Source organism: Dromaius novaehollandiae, chromosome 3 (assembly GCF_036370855.1).
Source record: "Dromaius novaehollandiae isolate bDroNov1 chromosome 3, bDroNov1.hap1, whole genome shotgun sequence".
NCBI lineage: Eukaryota > Metazoa > Chordata > Aves > Casuariiformes > Dromaiidae > Dromaius > Dromaius novaehollandiae.
In genome coordinates this window covers 44,611,643-44,634,846 of record NC_088100.1, presented here as the reverse complement: position 1 = coordinate 44,634,846, position 23,204 = coordinate 44,611,643, and the positions used below count along the sequence as shown (strand labels likewise).

The 23,204-nt window shown below is 36.7% G+C and overlaps 1 protein-coding gene across 3 annotated transcripts in view; it reads left to right on the top strand.

Annotated features, from left to right (window-relative positions):
• MMS22L (MMS22 like, DNA repair protein) overlaps window positions 1–23,204 on the top strand; it is a 98,379-nt gene that overhangs the window by 37,154 nt on the left and 38,021 nt on the right. For all 3 annotated transcript variants that reach the window (XM_026122125.2, XM_026122124.2, XM_026122126.2), the window contains one exon: window positions 2,135–2,644. In XM_026122125.2, the coding sequence (XP_025977910.2) occupies window positions 2,135–2,644 (510 nt within the window). The remainder of the gene's footprint in view (window positions 1–2,134; window positions 2,645–23,204) is intronic.

Sequence of the window (23,204 nt, the reverse complement as noted above, 5' to 3'; positions counted from 1 at the left end):
CCCTATTGCCAGTCAGGTAACGTAGTTAAAGCACAGAAATTCTATTTGAGCTGCATGTAAGCCATGTGTTGTCCAAGAACCTGCAGACAGGCTTCTTGCTATACCAGTAATTCCATTTATATTTTCTTTTTCATGGTTGCCTAAATTTTTCCACAGCATTTTTGGGAGAGTTTTACTTTTTCATTAATTTTGAAACATACTAACTATGAGATATGTTAAATCACTGTGTAAACATAAAATACATGTGCTGTAAATCAAAATCCTGATGTTTTATGTACTTACTGAATCCTTAAAACTTATATTACAGTAATAACAACTTACTGATCATTAAAAGTGCTAAAGATTTTATGAATTGTTTTCATTGTATAAAACAGACTCTTAGAATTAGTTCTTAAATATTAAATCTCACTCGTTTATATATATGTAATATATACTTAAAATGCATATATGTATGGAAACCCTACAATGATATGTAGTAAGCTGCTTCTAAGAAAGAAGCATTATCTTGGGTCTCAGAGGGGGAAAATGTATCTACTGCCTATATATGCTTCATGAGTTGTTATAGTCCTAAAAATTTGAGTTTAAAAATCACTACAGCTGCATATTGAAACAAATATGACATTGGATGTTGAATGAATGTCTTGCTTTAGTTAGTAATTTTAATTAGTCTGCTCTGTTTTCACTGAAAACAAATTATGCTTACATTTTTGTCTTCTTATAGCTTGTTACTTTTCCTAATTTAAGAGGGGGAATAATAATACATAATGCACACTCTGCCAGTCTGCTCAACCAGTATTCATCATTTCTACCTTGAATAAATCAATTACCCAAGTAGCAAATTTTAACAGCCTACAGCTATGATTTTGGGATGAACTCTGTTTTCTGCAGCTAACCAAGCATTAATTGATGCATGAAAAACATAAATGCCTGTCAGTAGTAATTTACTACTAAGCAACATTAATTGGATTTGCTATAATTTTTGGTAGCTAGATTTGATAACCTCAGCACCATTTCCAACTGTTTTTCCGGGTGATGGAATAAGAAAACAGCATTTATGGATGTTTAACTACTCTATGCAAAACTTATTTTAAGTTAAAGGTAAAGGATATATTCAAGTTTTTAATCACAAGTTCAGCAACCCATTTTCATCTTATTCCTTTCTCATAAGAATGGTGACATTTATTTAAAAGTCCAGATATAGTCACACAAAAAACACCTATGTAAAAGCTTTCGGCTTTTTGCCAATCACTTTAAAGTTGGAAAGTAGAGGTGCTTTTCACCATCAGCTATGTGTGACTTAAGCACTACCATATAAGCAGTGCAGCTTAAAGTTTCTTATCACATCTTCCTGCTAGAAAGAGTTCCCTTCCCCAGATGCTTCAGTTTCCTATTTCCTCCCAAAATGGTACTCTGCAGTCCATTCAGCAGGTGCATGATAAACTCTGTGCAAGACTTTGGCAGAACACTGTTGAGAAAAGGAGCTTTCCATCAGGAATCTTCCTCTCCCATTTACTGTAGTGATGATTAAGTAGGTGAGCCTTTGATTATGACAGCTGTGGTAGTATAACGTAAAAACAGAAATTAATATCTCAAGGAGAGAGGTCCCTGGCCATTTCTGGAATTCTACCTGTGCCACCTGGAAATCACTGAGCTTCTAGGAAAGAAGTTGAGATACAGAAAGTGTTAGCTATTGCTGAGAGATGCGACTTAACAACAAATTGCTTTCTTTTCTAGCAGTCCTCACTGGAGGTGTGCTAAGTTTGATTGATGTGAAGGCATGGTATGGAGGAAACTCATCACAGACAAAGCAGAGAGTCTTCTAGTAACACTGGGCTGAACTTTCTGATAGAGGTTGGATGTTAGGGTAAGGGAGAAAGATTAGGCTGCACTTGCAGTTGAAAGCTCCAGCATACACCTTTTATTGGGAGCAGAAAATGAAATAGCATTTTTATTCCATTAGCCAAAATAGTAGGAGAGGGGAGGGAAGGGAAAAGAGGATATCTAAAAACTAAGAGTTATTGAAAGAGGGGGATTCTAGACTAAAAGTGTGAAAATACAACTGTAGTGTATCAAGCAGGTAGAAAATGGCATATTCGAAGAAACTTTATTTTGTTTTTTGTTTGTTTTGATGTAGAATTTATTCGAAGTTCCATCGGAGAAGAATGCAGGAGCTGACAGAAGTGGGTCTGCAGAACTTTTTTAACCTTTTCCTTATGCTAGCAACTGTTGCAGAGACAGAAGACATAGTGAGTCGAGTGTTGGATCTTTTGGATTTCCTGAGTCCATCCTCTGTTACTGTCTGTCAGAGAGCTCTCATTTGGAGAGGCCAGCTTGCTTTTCTTTTGATTTATGTTGAGAAGAACATGGACATTAGTGTCCTAGCTGAGAAACTCTCAAATGCTTTCCATGAAAAAGCAAAGGAATTTTTGGTAACCAAAAATGACTATACACAGAAACAAAATCTCTGGACTTTACTTTCAACATACATTGATGGTGTTCAGGAAGTGTTTGAGATCAGCTGTGACTTGAATCTTTCTCAGGAAAAGCTGCTAAATGATGGCTTTACTATGCTGCTGCCTGCTTGTCGAGGAGCTGAACTGAGTATGGTCCTAAATTTTCTACAGGTTGTTCTAGCCAGACTTCGGTAAGTCATTTAGTTAAGTCGTGGATATAGACTGGGATGTTGTTTTTGTGTTTGTAGTTAAAATGTAGTTCATATTAATTTCTTCCTAAAACACAGCAGAAGTAAAGAGGTAGCTCTGGATGACTGTGAATGATATGTTAAATTTCAAAATTCACTGATACCTTGCTATGTTTAGAATCTTAGAAATGTTTCCTTACAGTTTCAGGACACTGAAGGTTTCAGGACCCAAAAGTTTGAGATCTCTGATATTTTGTTATGAATCAATGGCACTGTAGGCAAAATCATTCACTTGCCACAGTTTCAGAGAACACTGTGAACATACTGTCTTTCTTTTGCCACAAGAAGTTTCAAAATTCATATTCCTACTAATTACTAAAGTTACTTTTTTTTTCAGTGAATCTGTTCTATTTTTCAGATTCTTTATTATAAATGTTCTTATCTCTTTTACGAAGCTTGTGCTCAAATATAACAGTTATGGAGACTTAAATAATAGTCTGGGGTTAGGAAAGAAGGAAATCACATTTTACCACTTTGAACCAAATTTGCTTTGATGTACTAGTTCAGTTTTCAACGACCACAGTGTTCTTCAATAAGCATATTTTTATCTGCTGATGCCTTTTGGAAGTAGTCCTCCAGTCTGAAGACAAAATTGCCTCTTTTTTTTTTTTTAAAAAAAAGTTATTAAGAGGCAGCTATTGATCTGCCATTACTTGGGATGTGCAAGACTGGAATATGTGGAAAGAACTGTGTAAGAGTGCATAATAGGAACAGCGAGGTCCATATGCAAGATCTCTCTTTAACTAAGTTCTTTGTTACTGTCTAGTAGTTTGACTGCAGCTGTCAGTAGCTTATACATCCAAAGACAACTGTTTTTCTGGCAGTCTTTTGAAAAAAGATGAAGCATGAAACTAAGTTTAGTTGATTTATTATTTATTATTTCAGTTCAACTGAATGTATTTACTGGAATAAATGGGAGACTTCAAAAATACTTCGAAATTTTCTCCATTGGTTAATACACGGCATTTGTAGTGTTGCTTTTAAAGATGAAGTAGGGAGAAATTTTAGACTGGTGAAAAATTTGCTTCTTTCATAACTTGACATTGTTCTGAAGCTTTGCAAAAATTCAGGGTTATGTAGTCCTCATGTAACATAGAGAGAAGAGGATAGGAATCCATTCTAGACTTCTCAGGACATCATGGACAAGATACAGTACAGTATTTATATCTTTACTTACACAAAGGAGTTCTGAAGTAATTTGCATTACCAACATGCTCAAATACTTATCTGTATGAGAGAGCTTATTGGAGTCTTGTTTTTAACTGTTCTTTATTTTAGTTTCTGCATCTATATGTTCGATTCCTAATACCTGCCTACTTATCCCATCAAGGTATAAAGAAGCTTAATTTCTTAAGGTTTGTAAAACACTTGAGATTTTCAGGTGGTAGGGAATAGTGAAATGTTATTGAGTCTCTTTCCCACATTGATAGACTCACTGAAAATAGTCTTCTGCTGCCACATGAGTAAAACAGCACTAAAAATAGTTTCTTCATTCAGAAGATTTAGATGATTTTGTGCCAACCAGATGTTAAAGTATTACTATCTTAACCAGACTGATTAGGCCTGTTGTTTTTGCAAACTTGGAAGAGGATGAAATGGTTTGGTGCAGTTCTCTTTCCTTTTTTTAAAATCCTGATAGATAAAAGATAGTAGACCTTTCATAAATATTTTTTTCTGTAGACTGCACTCTAATAGTTTTATAACTGTATGGCAGAGAATTTCCAGGTAGGAAGGAAGTGAGATCACTGATTAAAGAGAGAAGCAGCTCCCTTTAGGCTGTTAGAAAATAATAATTTCATGTGCCACTTTCTGTTAAACCCAGATGGTGGCTCACAGGAGCATTCTTTATTGCTGATTAAGTAGCATTATGAAAATACTGACTTGGTTATGTTAACTAAATGCCTCAGTATTTAAAGCTTAGGATGTCAAATAGTTCTGGCAGTCTCCTTTAACATTGTATCTTGTTGCATTGCTACAATCACATTTCGGGTTTCCCATTTGCTTTTATTGAGGGTATTGTAAAAATGGCAATCTTTCATTTGCAGAGTGAGGTGTAGCCAAAAGCTCTTCTTTAATTATAGCCATTCATGCTGCTATGGTTAAGGGTCTGTCAGCATTTCCATTATAAACTATTATTTTCAAAGGTTTGTAACGTAGCTGTGAAAACTTGCTCTGGGCTAAAACTTGGCATAGAAGGTTTTGAAAGTGTGCTTGTTTTCTTCCTTTCCTTTTTCTTAAAAGGCATCACAAAAACAGACCTGCACCATTTTTATACTACTGTATTTTAAAATAACCCTTTCCAGACCTTCCCTGTGTTTTGCTGTCTGCTAGAAAATTACTGATAGCTTTTGATTGTTGTGTCTACCTATGTTTACAGTGTTTTAAATAAGCCATTTTATACCACTGTTTTTTTTTTTTTTATTGTTATCATTATTACTATTTTGGTGTCCAAATACTTCAAATGAGCTATGACTTAGCAGGAAAAATTATTTTATTAGTTTTTGATCTGTGGAGAGTGGATAATTGGAAACAAGATGCTACTTGCTGGCACTTCCAGGTATTTAGTTTTCATAGTGAGATGCAGTATGGAAGTGTAAGATTGTATTTTAATACAGTCTCCTTTATAAAAACATATGTAAAATAAACAGTCACACGAAAAAACCTCAGTAAAATAAAAAGTGTGACAAGATATAGACTTCCTTCTTAGGTTTACTTGGAGCCTTCAGAATCTAGCTCAGACATAAGGTCTTTTGTTTCTGCTTTTAAACAATGCTTTAGATCCCTGAAGTTTTTGTCCTTAATGAAAGGTTAATGTGGGATGCTTGCTCCATGTGTGCTGTCATTTGTTGCAAATTTCTAGTGCCTCCCATCATCGGAGTACCTCATGCCACAAAAAAAAACCTGGTTAATAAAAGTACAGGCATTTAATGGATTTGATAAAACTCACTATTAAAATGGATGCAGCCTTAAAGAAATTTGCTGAGTACCTGGAAGACAGTAGGTTCCAGCGTTTGTAATATGTTACTCTTAGAAGAAGTGCTTGCAACATATTAAAATGTCTTTTATTGTAATCACATAGATATTGCTCTGACACAAGCTCTTTCTCATTACTATCATCCTGGTATTTATTTTTTTGTAGTACACTAGAACCAAGTTACAGGATTATAAAATGCAAGTACATGGCCTGGTATAAAGTCACCGCTGGTACTCTAAACAGCTTTGTGTAGTTTCAGCGAGACTTACTACTGATTCTCATGGGAGAAGAGAGAACTACCACAAACCTAATAACATAATAAACAGTAATTTTATTTATGAAGACAATTCCTAAGTATTTATGCCAGTTTCTACTGCTCTGCCAAAGTCATAGGATATGAAAAGTCACTGAAAAGTTCAGTGTGTAAAATTTCTTAAGTTTGCCTTATTGTCTCTACATGAATACTGATCACGTAAACGTGTCTAATTAAAATCTCCATTAATAACTGGGCCATGGATAACAGCAGAAGTGGATGTCTCTATCTGTCATAGTGTGTCTAGCCTAGAGGTTGTGAGAGAAATCATGATAGGAATGGGTTATCCGGTATTATCTTTGCTATGGAAAGGTGTAGGTATTTGTAATTTTTTTGCGTAATATTTCCATCAAAAAATGCTGTGGGAAGCATTCTGAGACCAACAGGAGTTTCTCTTCCCCACTGTGGTATTGCATTAGTCAGCAGATGGAGGAGAATGAAAGGCCCCCCCCCCCCCCTTTTCTCTCCCTCTCAGGGATTTTAGTGTTAGTCTTCGTAAAATGTATTTTACGAAGGTTGAACTTCTGAAAACTGTGTTCAGAAGAGTTTGGAACAGCATGGATCTTCTCTTACCCATCCCTTCCCATGAGTATATTTAGAGCTACCAATATAATGTCCTGATAAGTACAGAGTGTAGCTCTGTGACAAAAACACTGAACTGAGATTCAGGAGAACTTAGTTTGGCTCTGCCAGGCTTACTGAACAACCATTAGAAAGTCTCTAAATGTTGCTACAAACTTTGTTCACCTCTATGGAAAACGGAAATAAGTCCTTCCTTTTTTTGTCTTGCCATTATAGGTTGGGGAGCAATTATAGGTTTGGGGAGCATGCATGTCTAACGTGTGTTGGCTTGACCAATGATTTAAAATATTTTAGGGCTTTGAAGTGCAGGAATTCTATTAATTAAGCTGAGGTGTGAATGAATTTAAACAAATTTAGTCTCTAAATGTTTTGGAACATGGAAAGTAAGCATTGATTTAGAATGTAGCACTGTTTTGAAAGGTTTGCCGTGTCTGAATCCTGTCAAGTAATCTGTCTCAGTTTTCTATGGGAATACTGGATGTGTTCTGAGCTACTTTTATTCCTTTAAGGTATGGCTGTCAATTTTGAATTTCTTTCCTCTTCCTCTTTCTTTATCTGGTATTGCACAGTTTTATGTGTGTGTGTAAAATAATACCGTATACCTTTGTGTTCTGATTTTCAAAGACAGCTAGCTAAAACTAAAGTGCATTTTGATTGCATGTCCTCTGCTCTGAAAATATTACTACACTAACATATGAAATGAGATACATTGCACTGAAGCTGTGTACCTAATACTTTGTTTGTGGAAAGTTCCTGTATTTATCTAGCATTGCTTCAGGTTTGCTGGAGTATTTACTTCCACTTCTTACTATCAATTTTCTTGAATCTGTAAAAGGTCACATGAGATCTGAATAATTGATTAAAATCAATTTCATATTAGTGTTCAGGATGTAATAGAGCATCTGCCATAGCATTGTTTTAAGAACAACCTGAAATAACAGAAGCAGTCAAGGAATCTTCCAAGGTTCTGATTGTTGATGCCTAAGTAATGCCAATCTTTTTAGATATATGAAGCTAAAGAAACTCAAGTGTAGTACTCTAATTATGAAGATAAGCAGCTCTGTCCCCTGTGCTAGAGATTGGAACACTTTCCTGTCTTTCATCCACTGTATCCATTTTATCTACCAAAAATTAATTCACATAGGCTTTTTTGTGGCCTACCTGACAGCAATACAAGACTTACTGTTGTGAAAGAGTAAATCCACAAAAAAAGAGTAAAATCGTATCCAGATGTAGTAAGAACCTGCTGGTTAGGATCCTGTGGTTGTTTAGAAAAATATGTGCTTGCTCCCTGAAGGACATAAAGTGCAGATTTGTTTTCTGGTGCAAGTGTCTCACTTTTGAAACTGTTTTCCCCAAATGAACTTTCCTTTCTGTTTTCCTTCTTTTATTCTTTGCCCGAAGTGTAAAAATGGCATTTCATACGGAATGTTTTTTTGTTGTGGATGTTAAACAAAGAAATATTTTTGCCAGGAAAACCATTATATACAAGTAGCATTCTAATCTCTTAATTTTGATTGTTTCTTCGTTACCTTACAAGATATATATTTCTTCTCTCTTTAGGATATCTCTTGTCAGATTTAAGGCTTATTTAAAATGAAAAGAAAGCTGAAGCAATTTTCTTTATTCCATTTCAGTCTCCTAAGGCCTATTTCCCCCTGGTGAGCTCATAGCAACAGGGGGGTTTAAGGGAATTCAGCTTTCTGCAAATTAATGTCTCACATCATGAAAATTCAGGACTTTTTTTTTTCCATATCTTGAAAAAGTAATACAGTGAGTGCGAGTATTATTTCTTGCCAGCGGGTGGAAGATGAATGATTTTGTCACAGTTTTACTGCTTGATGAGCAGTGTCCTGAGGGTCAGGCTTAAGTCTGTGTCACTATGCTGCTCATTACTCTTGAGCTAAATAAGGGCTGATTGGATCTAAATTGCCTAGCACATGGGCCGCAGATGAGCTCAGTGAGTAGGGGATGACCTGCTATTCAGGCTGGGAGTAACCCCGGTGTGCAAATGCTGCATTAGAACACCGTGGGAGAATGAGAGGCTACCGACCGCTGCCAGCAAAAGAAATCGAAATGTAAAAACTCTTTGATGCTGCAGTGTTAGAATTTGAAATGTAGGAAGTGACAGGTTGATGGTACTTATCAGCTTTGGCTGGATTAGAGAACAGTGTCATCTTGCTTATATAATGACAGAAGAATGAAGCTTGCTCCCAACTACTTTGCAGTGCAGAGCTGCGGCTGCCAGAATCAATGCTGCCTCCTACTGACAGTCTGCATGGAGGAATGGAGAAAATGGATGGCGCGATCCCGCTCCGGAGATGTTCTTAGCTTGTTTTGCATACTAAAGGGTGCTCTGTGCATGTGTGCATCTATTCCTACCTATGTCTGTGTTCTCTTCTCCTAGCAGAGAAGCAGAACAACAGACCTGATTGATAAAATCCTGCAGGTATGTTTTGGGACAAGAGCAAGTCACTGTAGTCTCCTAGACTGCTCATCTACTTGTACTGAGCTATACATGTGTATGTGTCTCTACTTCACATAATATTTCCTTTGTACTCTTCTCTCCATTGCTAGACCCTCTGGAAGTAGGTGATCTCTGGAGAGAAGAATTAATTTGTGTCTGCATGTTTTAAGGAAAGTTGACCTTTAAAGAGGAGAAAAAAATCTGCACAAACCCAAAGGTGAATCCTTATGCTAACTGAACAAATGAATATACTTGTCTTAATGGAGGAAAATGAAAAGCAAGCCAAGCACCCACCAGGTTTTGAACAAAACATGGCTTGTGGTAGTTTATGCAGTTCTGAGAGATTCAGTAGTTCAGTAGAATGATCTTTTTGTTTTGTTTTGTTTTTTTTTTCCCTCCTCATCACTGGTGCTTTGGAAACTGAGTAATAGCTACAACAATAATAAATAGCCACTTCATTTTTGACAAGGCAGTTTCAGATTCTGGTAGTGACAACTGTAAACTACCAGCATGAGCCTCTCTCACTACTAACTCATGGGGACTACCTTACTAGCAGAAACAACTTGGCTGGCTCATGAAACCAGCTACTAGATAAGGAAAGGGATGAGTCTGAATGTAATCTCTGTTTTCTATTTATTTGTATAGTCTACCTCTGAATATACCATTTGATTCCTCTTCCCCAGGGATGATCCTGCCCATGATGAAATTCCTTCTGGGACATAGAAACAACTTCCAGTTTATTTATTTCAGGCATTGTAACAAAAAAAAAAAAAAAAAAAAAAAAAAAAAAAAAAAAAAAGGAAGGCTTCAGTATTACTCAAAATGTGTTCTTAGTATTATCAATGTTTAATGGCTTCATATTGGATCACTTAAGATGAAAAACTGCTTAGCATAACTAGTTTTAGTAGGTGAAAGTGTCGAGTTATAGAATAAATTGCACAGAAATGAAGTTTTGTCTGTATGCAGAAAAAAGTGTATGGTATTTCGAGGTGCTCAAATGCAGGGCAGAAACGGAATTTAAAATGATTTTGATACGTTGGAAAAATGGCCATCAGCAAGAGGTAATAAAGTGAAGGCCAGGTACTGAAATTAGGAAGGAGAAATATTAATACAAAATATGGAATGCTTGGCAAGGCAGGAGTAGTGTTGAAGTCTCAGGAGGTAGTATGTACCATGAGGTGATAGAAATAAAGGTGACATTCACATTTGTGCTGAATTAAACTGTGACAGCTGACATAGCTGTTACCACCTTCTGAGCATCTTGCCCTTTCTCGTAGACTTTGCTGCCCACTCAGCACAGATGGCTGCAGGACACATTAATCTGTCCCTGCACTAGCACAGTTTTCTGTCTGGCACACGGAAGAAAACCAAAATAGTTTGTGAATGGCAGCTTAAATGGGTTCCCCAACATCTGAAAAAAGGAGGGCAAGGGGCTATATTTATGCTCTGACCTCTATTTACATGGCTATGTATTTACTTTAATTTCTAAGAATATGAATGACTGTAAGGAAATAATTATTTGAAATTTGGTTGAAATTTGTCCATGGGCTAACTCCCATAACAGTAACTTTATTTCATTCACAGAGCTTGTGTGATATTAGGAAGCAGGACTTAATGTGACTCTGCCTAAGAGAAAAAAAGCAACTCTCCTCCCTCCCCCCTAAAAAACACCTTTAAATATTGTTGTATGGTATACTAACGAAAGTGTTCTTGGTGAGATACAGGAGCTGCTTATTTTGTCTTTAGCTGTGGTTTCAGATGCAGTTCTGGACATAACAGTTTATAAAACATGTGTGAATAAATTGAAAATTGGAGAGCTTCTCAGAAGTGAATAGCAAGAAGAAGAAGCTTGTAGACGTTGGAAGGAATTTGTTTTATTTAGAAAAGCCTGAAGGGAGACATGGTAGACTGATCCGCTATGTAAAGGAATGTTACAAAGAAGACAAGTCGTCTGTTGTTCTCTATCCCTGTGGCTTTAAGTTGGCTTAATTTGTGGCAGAAAAGGCTTAGTTTGGTTATTTAGAACATTGTGCAACTGTCAACATCATGGCAGACTGTAAAAGAGGGCTGTGGAATCAGCTTTCAATTTTTTACTTTTTAGAGGATGCATTAGACAAACATTTGTCAGGGATGATCTTTGTAAGCTCAGCAGACTGCTGAGATGGACTTTCTGGATGACTGTCAAGGTGCTTTCTAGCCCTTCATTTATGTTTCTGTGATTTCATATTAAGGAGTGCTAGATGCAGCTGACTACTGGGCATTAAGGATGTTCCTTAAGCAATATTCTGTGCTTTCCGTTGCAGAACCTCAATGAAATCGGAAACAAAGGGGTACAAGAGAAACCATACCTGAAACCGTAAATCTGCCATAAAGTTTCAGCTTCAGAAATCTGCCATTAATTTGGATTTGTAGTGTCAGCACGCTTCTTTTAACTTATGCTTTCTATTAGGGAAAGAAAGCAAATGTGTTTACTATTTCTAAGCAGTCCTAATTTTGGGAATTTCTGCAGCAGGACTGTCAGGATGGCCTGTGCTGTGTGTTCACCAAAGTGGATGCTGTTGAATCTGTGTTTGAGTCTTGAAATCTGTTTAGAAAATGACTTATGGAAATTTTAGACTTTTCCTAAAGTAAGCTAATTGAGAAAGAACATGTCTGTGTGCGTTGTCATGTTTGTTTGGCTTGGAGCAAGTCCAAATGCTGTTAATTGCCAGTGCCTCATGTACATAAATGTTCCAGCTTTCTTGCCACTCCCTAAACCAGGGACAGTGAAAATGCGCCTAATGTGAAATGAGGCTGATACAGTAGGCCACCTTATCCTCCCTAAAGAAAATGGAAAGAGCAGAGCATGCTCTGCAATGTGTATATCATGTTATGCTCTTCTGGGGCTCCCATCCTGACATTGTTACTGGGAGGAGCAAACAGAGAAGGTAAAAACAGTTGTCGTTTATTTAGTTCTCTGATAAGCTGAACTACTGTCTATTCTCTCCTCTTTTTCACAACCAGAAGGCCCTGTTTATCTCTAATCGGGGTTAATTAAAGCCTTAGGGCAATGCTGAGACCCTGCCAATGGCTGGAAGGTACAGACATAATCACGGCTGCAGCTCCTCACTGTAGGGAATGGAGAGGTAACTGTGGGCTTATCACAGGCTCTGATAATACAGCTGTGCTAATTCTTTCTGAAAATACATGATTGAACTTTTTTGTCAAATAGTTCTGTTCATTTATTAATTTCAGAGTGTTAGCAAACAGTGGTATGAAGTCTCTGGTTTAATATGTATGCTTGCAAATCCATGTTAAGAAACAGAAACCTTTTGGTTTTATACATGGTAATGCAGTGACTACACAGGCAGCCACAGCAGCCATTATGCACTCAGCAGGAGTGTTCACCGCAGCCTTGAATATGTGTAATCTTTTATTGAGGGGCAGAAGAAGGGAGGAATAGGCAAGTACATATGTGCTTGCCAGGACAATGAGGTTTCCTTTTACTGCCTTTTGCATTCTTGTGTTACTTACAAAAAGTCAACAATGAGAATAAAAGCAAATAATTTCATTGGTATTCTTTGTTTCCTTGGACATGAATATATTGATTAGTCTTTGGTGATGTGCATTTGAAAATATTCCAGCAAGTGCTCCAGGTGTCTGCCTAAAGATATTTTAAAGCTGCTAAAGATTTGCTCCTAGGGAATTCTTCCAATTCACACCACACCTATATATTTTAAGGTGTTCTACAGTGGCTTAATTTGAGGAGGAACTGGTGTGTGTGCCTCTGTGTGTGTACACACATGTGCATCGTAAGTGCTGCATTTAGGTGGAGCTTTGTGTAAGGTGCACAGATGACATCAGAAAGTAATGCACTGTGATCATTTTATTTCTTAAATAATAATTAACTGTAGCACAGCCAGGATTATCCAAATGTCATAGGGAGAATGAATGTATTCAGACAATCAAGGGACTTTACAATGTAATTATTAGACATTGGGGAGACGTGACCTTGTTTTGGATAACGGAGCTTTGGTTAATTGATGCTAGACTAATCAAAGTTTTGCCATTTTATTATTCTGGGACTCTAGGCTTTGCTAGAAAATATCTGTATGTATTTAGAAGAAAACCCAACATATAAAAGTGTAAGCCTAAGACTGAAACTTAAGGTTACGCTTGTATCACCTTGCTGTACTGAATTACTGTTGTCATGATTATAAGGGTTCGGAAATAATTTATATTGTCTGTAAATCATCCACATTTTATATCATAGTGAAAATTTAATACATTTTGATGCTGAGTCTTTATTTTGTAAAGACATTTATTTTTCTAAGTCATCAAGAATGACTACTGTTTTTTCTAAATAGAACTGAAAAAATGAAGACTTTTTCCTGCAGCCAAGAATTTTTTTTATTTTCTTTCTCTGAAGAAAACCTTTGATATGTGTACAGTGTGAGCATTATGACAGAAAATATAGTTGATGCAGTCCCCCTTGAGCTTCATTGTCTTCTCCAAGATTGGAACATGAGGACATAAAACAGAATTTCGTTTCATTAGAGTTCATTATGAAAGGGTTTCCACTGTACTGCTGTGATACTCAACCTCTGGAATTTTTAATGACTCAAGCCACCGTTTGGAAGATCTGAAGATTAAGTGTAGCATTGCTGGTGTCTTTTACTGAAAGTTTCTGTCTTGCTCTCTTTTTCTCTTTCCTTTTTTCTTCCTTGAAACAGGGTAATTTCTGAAAACTCTTCAGCAATCCTATCTCCATGTAAATTAATACTGTAAATTGTGCTGCTAGTGAGGGTGAAGGGAGTAGTAAGAGTGGGTGGGGGGAGAAAAGAATTAAAATCATTCCAATAAATGGTTTAATTTATGCCTCAGCAGTTAAGCATGCTCCTGGTTAACAGAAATACCCTTCAGCTACACAGGATTTGGGAGGGTTGGAGGGCACTCATTTGCACATAAATAGCCATTAACTGATAAATTCCCAGAGGTCTCCTGTTGCATGCTAGTGGTTCTGACCTACTTAGCTAGCTTAAATTTGTTTTACAGAATTATTATAATTCCATCCTTGGTACTTAAACTTTGTGATTAATGCATGCCTCACAATACAATTAAAGTATAATTACACAGTTTTACAGTTTGCTATCATGGTGTTATTATTATTACAAAGAGCTGGATTTTGCAAATATTAGAAGAATTAGGGTTCCGATACCCATCACTTTGCTGTTATTAAGTGATTAAGTTAAATGGGACCCCTTTATGTCTGAAGAATGAATTGGAGAGAGGGGAATCATTAACTAACACATCCAATGGTTTCTAAGTGATTGAGGAAGAGATGTGTGGTAGGGGTTTGGGCAGGGGGGTTGGAGGTTTTTTACACATCTGTAGACCATAGGTGCAAATACCTTTTGTTCATCTTTGCCAGCTGCCTATGATATGCTCTAGTAAATCTGTGCCTTAGTGCTAAAAGTGTCTACTGAGTTTCTACTAAGCATCTCCTTTCTGTAATCTGTTATAAATCATTTGCCTGTGTTAAACATCTGATACTGTTAGACTTTCTTGAAGCTTTTTATTACAGAGATAGTTTCTTTGATACTTTTGTTAGAAACACTAAAGGCCAGAGAAACAGTCCAATAGATCTGTGGAGCGTAGGCTGGGATGTACATGGAAAAATTGTATAGATTTTGTTTTGTGCTCTGAAAACCCAGAGCAGTTCTCTGAGGTATATGTGGGTTTGTAGTAGCATGAGAATATTCTATATTTATACTGGCTGCAAGTAACACTAAGTCACAAACACGGCTATTTTTACCTTAGGGTAACCTTGTAAGGGTTCCTGGCCTTCACAATTTTTCTAGCCACACCTAGTTCTGCAGCTACTGTTCCCTCCTCAGGAATGAGTGATGTGAGAATCGTTATGTTACTTATAGGTGACCCAAGAATCACATCTGTACTGTGTAATTCTCCTTGTATCCTTTCTATGCAAATGCAACTGAACCAGAAAATCTTAAATCTTTACGTTAACCAGTAATAACATTAGTAAATCAAAGGACCGACAAATAATTCTGTATAATATTTCCCTAGTCCAGTATAAGTTACAAATCTAATTTTACTTTCTTCATCTGTGAGTATGTTTTATGTTGCACACTTTAGTGTTAGGAAAGGTGTCAGTTGACACATTTTCTGAATTTTCAGTCCGTTCTTCTAAAGCTCTTAAGGTTACTCTATAACAATTTTTAGCTATAATTGCATAGTGGAAACTCCAAACAGTGTACAAAATGTTGCATGCTCAAGTCCTATTTGATCCAGTGTCTTGGATTTATTTTTGCTTAGTTTAAAACAACCTGTTGCTTTTGTGGTTTTCGGTCTTTAAGTTGTGCTATTCATTTCCTTAACCATGAAAATATTTCTTCTTTGGAATTCCAGAGAACATACAGGGCAAAAGGCAAGTAGAAATCTTATTCTTGGAATGCCTTCCTTCACATCTGTAATTTTAGTCTGTATTTGTTATGCTAGTACAATAATATAATCTATGGTTTCAGTATTATCATTTGCTGTCGTTGAGGTCAGAAGACATTGGTCATTATTACTGATACATGAAAGCACATGAGCAGGTAGCCAGTAATTATGCTTGGAAGAATTTAGTGTATTTCAGTGCTTCCTACTCAAATATATGTGAATTGGTTTTATTCCTAGTCTTTAAAAAGTACTGCACAGAAGTTATTTAAATCATTTTCATGTGGCACAGGAAAAATGCAAAAGCACATTACCAGAAAGAAATGGTCAGCAGTAAGAGCTGCTTTGCAAAGTTGGCTTGCAACAACTACCCCACTATGAGGAGAAAACAGTTATCCTGTAATAATAAGACTAATGAATTCAGAAATCCATTGATTGTACTGGCTCTGGGTAGCTTATGTGCAGACTTGCTTCAAGGAGAGGAATTTATGAAATGTTTGCCACATCCAGCAAGCACTGCTGCTATAATACAGCTGCCTCCGCAGTGGTTTGCTTTGATCCTGTGGAATGAAAGGACAGGAGGATCAGCTCAGGTCTAAATGAGATTACAGCTGGTTCGGCAGCTTATCTGGTCTAATGCCAACTAGTGTGGCTTTGCACGTCCTAAGGGGTTTACAACAGAAACTGTTTATTGAGTATCATCGGTTTACTCAACACAAGCAGGCTAATCCTTCCCAGCCTCAGCATGTTGTAGGATTGTGCATGAGCCAAACCAAAAGCTGGTGTAGCCAGGGCCTCCAGAGCCCTTTGTCTCGCTTCATATTGATTTTTTTACCTGTGTTAAAGACGGTAAAAAATAAAACCAATAACCAGCCCTATTGTGAGCAAAAGGTTAATCTGACCTAAAATCTTACAAAAACATCTTTTAACCCTAGCAGGGATGGCAGCCTTTCTCTGACTTTTCGCTCAAGGGATTTTATAGTTTCAGGTTTTGAAGAGCAAGACAGGAAAAACAGCTAAAACATTTAACTTTGTGTGTCTTGCAAAGTCTCTGAAATCTTTTAGCAGCTGCATAGCAAACTTGAAACAGTTCTTTCTGAATAGCAATTGCTATTAACAGGATATCGTCTAGCTGTGGTACATGATGCCATGCAGTAAGACCACAATATGCTGAATAGGTAAGGAGTACTGGGAGCTTGTAGGATCCAAGGATCATCCTATGACACTGTAGTGTCTTTTATGTTAAAAAAAAAAAAAAAAAAAAAAGAAAAGGAAAAAAAAAAGTCAGAAAATGCCTTGATCAGCTGCTTTCTGTTAAAAGAAATTATGAACTGGGCAAAAGTGTTTTAAGGATTAAAAAAAATAATAAATTACAAAACAGGCCCATAGAAGCAAGCAGAATGTTTTTAAAAATTCTGTGCTGCAAGTTCTTACTCTTCAAGAACATCCCTTTCTGTTTTCATATGGAAGAAAATTAAATATTGGATATAATAGAATTTTACTGAACATGTTTCCTGTCTGAGGTGAGTCTCTCTTTCAGAAGACATTGCAGCGCGTGTCAGTTTATTATCAAGCAAGTTGGTTTTTCTCGTATAGAGAAGGAATAGGCTAAACACTAGGAAAACCTGCAGAGTAATAACAATACCTTTGCAGTGAAAGAAACACAGGAAGTTACTGAATCTGCATCGCTGGAGATATGTGGGAATTGATTAGATAGCTATGTTTGTAGATTGTGTGCTTTAGGAATAATTAAATCAGTTCTGCCATGACACAGAGAGCTGAATCTGGTAACATACCTATCATTGACATATGGCACACCTAAACTGGGAACTGTTTCAGAGTGTTGAATACTAACTAAAAGAAAAGATGGCAGTAGTCTGAGGAAATATGAATGGTTGTTTTCTGTTCACTTAATTGGAATGAATATGTATTTTAAGCTCAATGTAAGCAAAGAGGTTGCCATGGATACCATGGAGACATTGTGAATGTTGTGTGGTGAAATCGCTAAAAATGATGTTTAAGATAAACATGAACTTTACACAATATTTAAACCTAATGGACAAGATGTGTCCAAGTTGAAAATGTAATATTTATCCAATCATTCCTATTTTATCAAATCTGGTCTTAAAGCAATTGGTTGCTCTCGTGTAGTATTACATTTTTAGTACATTTGGAGATAAAAGCTATTGTTGGTGATTGCTTAAACTCTCTTTGTCCAATCATCTGAACAGTGTAAATCAAAGCATTTTGTCAGACTGTGAGAAGTTTCGCCTAGATAATGCTTCCCGCACACGCAGGTCACCAAATAAATTATGTTCACGGTTTTACAGAATAGCTGGTGCTGGAAGTTAAATGGATGCCCAGTGGTAGAACTCGTAAAACATTTTCCTGTTAACACGGCCAGGCAGAATTGACATTGTTGATGGTAGCTTTGATCTAATAAACCATCAGTTCTAACAGTGATTTTTTTACTGTGTTTCTGAGGAGATGATGATAAAAGTTTAGCAAGCCTACAGTTCTTCCTGAATGAAAAAAAATTAGCTCTGCTGTCTGTATTACCAGATGTTGGGAACAATGTTAGTAGGGGATGTTTTGTACCCAAAGTAATCTCCTTCACTAGAAAGATGCATTACATAAAAAGCATCTTTTAAAACAACAGATACTTCATAAAGAACAAAATTGATTTTCAGGAAGTGCAATATTTTGTTTGAGAATTTGGAAACAAGTTACTTCATTATCTTGACTACAAGCTGCCTGCCTTCCAAAATTTCTTTTATCTCTTGGTTTAGGAAAATCTTTTGCTCTCTACTTACAGTATACGACTCCCAGCAAGTTGCTAGAGAGCATACATATGCATATAGTGCTGGGTTTTCTGCATAGGCAGCTAGAGAGGAGCAAAAGAGTGTCATTTGAAACAGCTTTTTAAAAACTTTGCATTTGAACTACAGTTCTTCTCTCTGTCATGCCCTTGTTCTAAATTAAGTGAAATAATAAAACATGCCAAAAGTATTTTCTAAGGCTTACTACCTAAAAATAAAGATGTCATGATAATAATGAAGTGCTACACATACATAATGATAAGAAAGATGGTTACTGGAAATTATATTCAGAATGTCTGAAAAAGTAATTATGGGTAGTAGTAGTAATTTTTTTCTTTTTGATTTTCAGTGTTTGAGGTTTATGTTTTGATACTGTTTCCTTATCTCCTCTCAAGACTTTGTATAGTTATCCTTACAGTCTATTTTGCATTTCCTGATCAGATCAGGAAATTTAAACTGAGATAGCATCAATCAACATTTCAATTTCTGCAGCCAGGACTGGTGTTTGAGAAGTTTCTTTGTCGTCTTGGTACTTAAGTCTGAAAGAGTACGTAATGAGAGAAACTGGATGTCTAAAGCTGTGGCAGATAGAAGAAAACACTTGAAAGAGATGGTGAAGTTGACCTGTCTGAATTTGTTCCAAGCAATTTGCCAAACTTTGGTATTCGTAGCTTGGCTAAAAACAGTTTTAATGATCTTTACAGGGCCAGAAATTTACCATTACATTTTTCAAATTGTAAGTTTTTCCAAAATGTTCTGTATATTTTTGATGTATTTGAATGAAGCACCCTGAACTTAGAGAGAGATCCCTTTTAGTACAGTTCATAAAATTACAAGTATACCAGGATGTGACTGTCTGATCCCCAGTGTCTGTAACAGGGAGCACCTCAAATTGCTGGGCTCTGAATTGTAAGGAGAAGTCTGTTTAATGTTTAAGGTCAACCTATTAAGCTTTCAATATTTTTAGATATCTCTAATGTGTGGAAAAATTACTTTTTAGAAGGTGTAAACAGTATCATACAGAAGATATGAACTTGTCCCATCATTACAATGCTATGTCAGCTGGGATAATCTTGATCCCAGAGTCCCAGGAAAGAGCTGAAGGTGGGATGCTTTTTGAAAACTGATTGCATTTAAAAAATGGATTTCACTACTGGCCTGTCAGAGCCAGCTGACTGGCATTCCAGTCGCACTGTATAGTTATCATTTTGCATGGAGTATTTTCTTATTTTTTTCCTGAACAAGAAACAATAAAGGCTTAGTATAAGAAACTTAGTTTGTTAAAATTCAGAAAATTTTTGTAACAGACTCTGGTCCATTGTGTAGCTACAGATTGCCACACTTTGTTGCCCTCCTGGTGTTCCAGAGGAATGCATTTCAAATAAACTGTATTACATAAGTAAGTAGCAAGAAAGATATTGCCATACTGGATTAACTCCAGCAGAGGACCACCAAGGTGGCTGGGGGGCTGAAACACATGCCTCGTGAGGGGAGGCTGAGAGAACTGAGATGTTCAGCCTTAAGAAAAGGTGGTGGTTTGGGGTAGGGGGGGGCATTTCTTTGTTTTCTACAGCTGCCTAATTGGAGGTTATAGGTAAGATGGAGTCAGACTCATCTCAGAGGTGTACAGTGGTAAGACAAGAGGCAATGGAGTGAAATTGTGATGAAGGAAATTCTAATTAGATAAGATTTTCACAATGAGGGGAGTCAACCATTGGAACAGGTTTTTCAGTGGGGTTGTAAAATTTCCCTCCTTGGAGATATTCAGAACTCGACTGGACAAGTCCCTGAGCACCCTGATCTAACAGGCCCTGCTTTGAACAGGAGTTGGACCAGGTGACCTCCAGTGGTCCCTTCCAGCTTAAATTACTCCGTGATTCTAGCTCTTCAAAAAAAGAGCACTATTTAACAGATGATTTCTAGAAGATGAAGAATTTTAGAGGTTTTGCTGTAACAGAAGAGTTCTCTGAAAAGTACACATTTGAAGTCTACAGTTTATCTCTATAGTAGTAACCTGACTGAAATCAGAAGCACTTGTTTTTTCATTTCAGCATTTCTGCTTTGTTTAAGTTTGCCAGGTACACAGGCATTCTGATGCTGATATATTACAAACTATATTCACATCTGATTCATTTTATAGTGACATGAAAGTTTTCCATACACCTTCATGAAGGGTTTCTGAGTAAGAATGGAGAACATGGTTTTTGTGCTCAACGGTATTTTTTCAAGGCAGGACTGTGGTATATGATGATATTTTTTAATATGCAACATTTTTTTTTAGAACTTCAAAAGCAAAGGGCTCACTGAAAAGGCCTTGACTGCGTTGAGTGGTTCTTTCTTTTGAGTATTTTAAGAAAGGTGGTGTTTAGCCTCACTTTAGGACCATTTGCTCCCTGTTATTTGCCTTGACCCTTGAATCCTCAGTTGAATTTACACCTTGCCCTGATGGTAAGAAGGAACAGTTATCATGGAAGGCTGTTAAAAACTGTCTTGAGTGCAGGTAATAGTTGCTTTTCCCAGCGAAAAAATGTAACAGCTAATACTTTCTGTTCCCTATATGGCAGATATTAGTTTTTATGTTCCTCATATAGGCTATAAACTTGGGGGAAAAAAAAATCTAAAGTGATCTAGACTCCCTGTTCTTTTATAAGATAGTTTAGAAGCCAAATTTAACCTCATGTTTTAAAAAGTTAATTGAACTTATATCCCTTGTAATTTCAACTTGCAGAAATGTAATTACAAATTCTCCTTAGTTTTCTAACAAACCTTTTAAAGATGGCCCTTGTTTAAAAAAAAAAAAAAAAGAAAGAAAAAGAAGAAAAACAACAAAAAGAGGCAAGGAGCCTTTCAGTCAGGGTTGACCACAGAACTCCCCAGGAGTCCCAGCAGAGCCTTCCCTGATGTGACAGGAAGTGTCTGTCACACTGTCATATAACACTTGCCACCAGAATGCTTGGTGTCTTTTCTTTGGTTTTCAGGTAGGTCCTATTGATGGTGGTGAAGTGTGTTTTGCGTTTTTCTTTTAAACTCTCATCATGTGCTATGACATGAATTTAACTCTCCTGGGAATTGCCAAGATATTTTGGGGAAGTAGGGAGTAACTCTGTGTGTCTATGTGTTCAGTTTATAATTACAGTACTTTAAAGATAACAGGAGAACTGTGATCATAGTGTAATTCTGTGTAGTACAGGGGAGAGGCTGACTAGGCTGAATACCAGTGAAGGTAATGGAGGAAAAATTGCATTTGAGCTCAAATTAGCTACATGATTTTCCCAAGACTGTTTCATATGTGAACTGGTTGCGCTGAATTCACATACAACTTACATAGTTTTTGCTGCTTTTTCAACCTAATCTTAGTTAAATGTGGTTAGGAAAAATGAGAGCTGTCTGGCACAAATTTGCTAGGGTGGCTGAAGAGGATGTAGTATTCCCTCTCAGTGGACCTCAGCAAAGCAGTCTAGAGCTTTGCTGCTGCTAATTTAAATTATGGGCAAAACAACCTGTCTTTTCTGTGATGTAGTTACACCCTTTGAGAAGAGTTAAGGAGAAAGTGCTAACTAATATTCTGCTGCTCTGGTTGTTTGGCTTTTCTGTACTGGTGTGTTTTAGGGTTGTGTGTCTGTTCTCGTTAATATCTTTACTTTGTCTTTGAGCATAATAAAGATTTTGGGGATTTCTTGTTCTCCTGTATGTTTTTGAAGTATTACTGAGCACACACAACATGCTGTCACGGTTAATGCAGGGTTCTCTATTTATTACTGTGCTTAGCTATAGAGAGGATTATATTAAACTCAGTAACCTTGCTGAAGCCTCTTTATACATTACTGCTATATTGATAATCTTCACATGATTCAATTGCAGTTGAAAACCTTTTATTCACGGAATTAACACTTTCCATACCAGTGAAGATGGGAATCGTTAATATCAACAGATGAGCTCTTTGATGTGCAGATAAATAATTTTTTTGTTGTGGTCCTGCAGATGCTGCCTTGGACATTGCTTCAGCTGGACATATACAGGAAATGCTCATCAAGCCTTAGCCATTCAAAAAAATCAGTAAAATCATTTATAATGCCCTAAAATGAATTAGTGAGTAACAATGGGACTGTTACGCTGTCTGATTGCTAACAAAATAGTCAATGTTTTAAGAAAATATAGTGAATTTCTTTTAAAAAAGCTCACAAATAAGGAATTAAGAAAAAATTTTCCTAGTATTCTTCATCTAAAAATGAAGAAGCGGTTACCTATGTACCAGTAGATTGAAGGAGCAATACAGGAAGTGTTAAGATTTTGTATCTGTGATGAATACAGACCCATTAATGAACAGCTTTCCTCTGAAATGTGGATTTAAATACCTAGAAAACATTAGAATTTTTTAACCTAACTCCAGTTTTGCACATTATACAATCACATTTTGGGAGATAATTACTTTGCCTCTCTTTAGAGTAAGAGGAATCCAGTCAGTGGACAAAAATTTGAAGCTTTATTTCTTTTCTCTTTTTCCATAATTTTTTTTGTACTAGGTGATTTTGTTTTATTCTAGGTCTCTACCAGTTTCTTGCTGTCTCTTGTCATTTAATGAGAGATGTTTCAGGTAGACTGCTGGACCATTTCTTAATACATTTGTTATGACTTGCATGAAGCAACAGGTAGAAGATTCCTGCAAGCGTTCATGTAACAGCTTTCACTTGAATGATTTTGGCATCTGTTTTGCCTTGATCCTTGCAAGTCTCACTGCAACCACGGCCGTCTGGGGGAGTCACAAGGACAGGACAGGCTGTTCATGTTCATTCCAGGTTTCTCTTCCCCCCTACGGTGCATGGGGGAAAGGTCGCCAAAGGGAGACTGTGATGAAAGCAGTAGTGTAATAGAAGTGGGAGAGTGGACTGTGCTTGGAGGTCACACTGTTT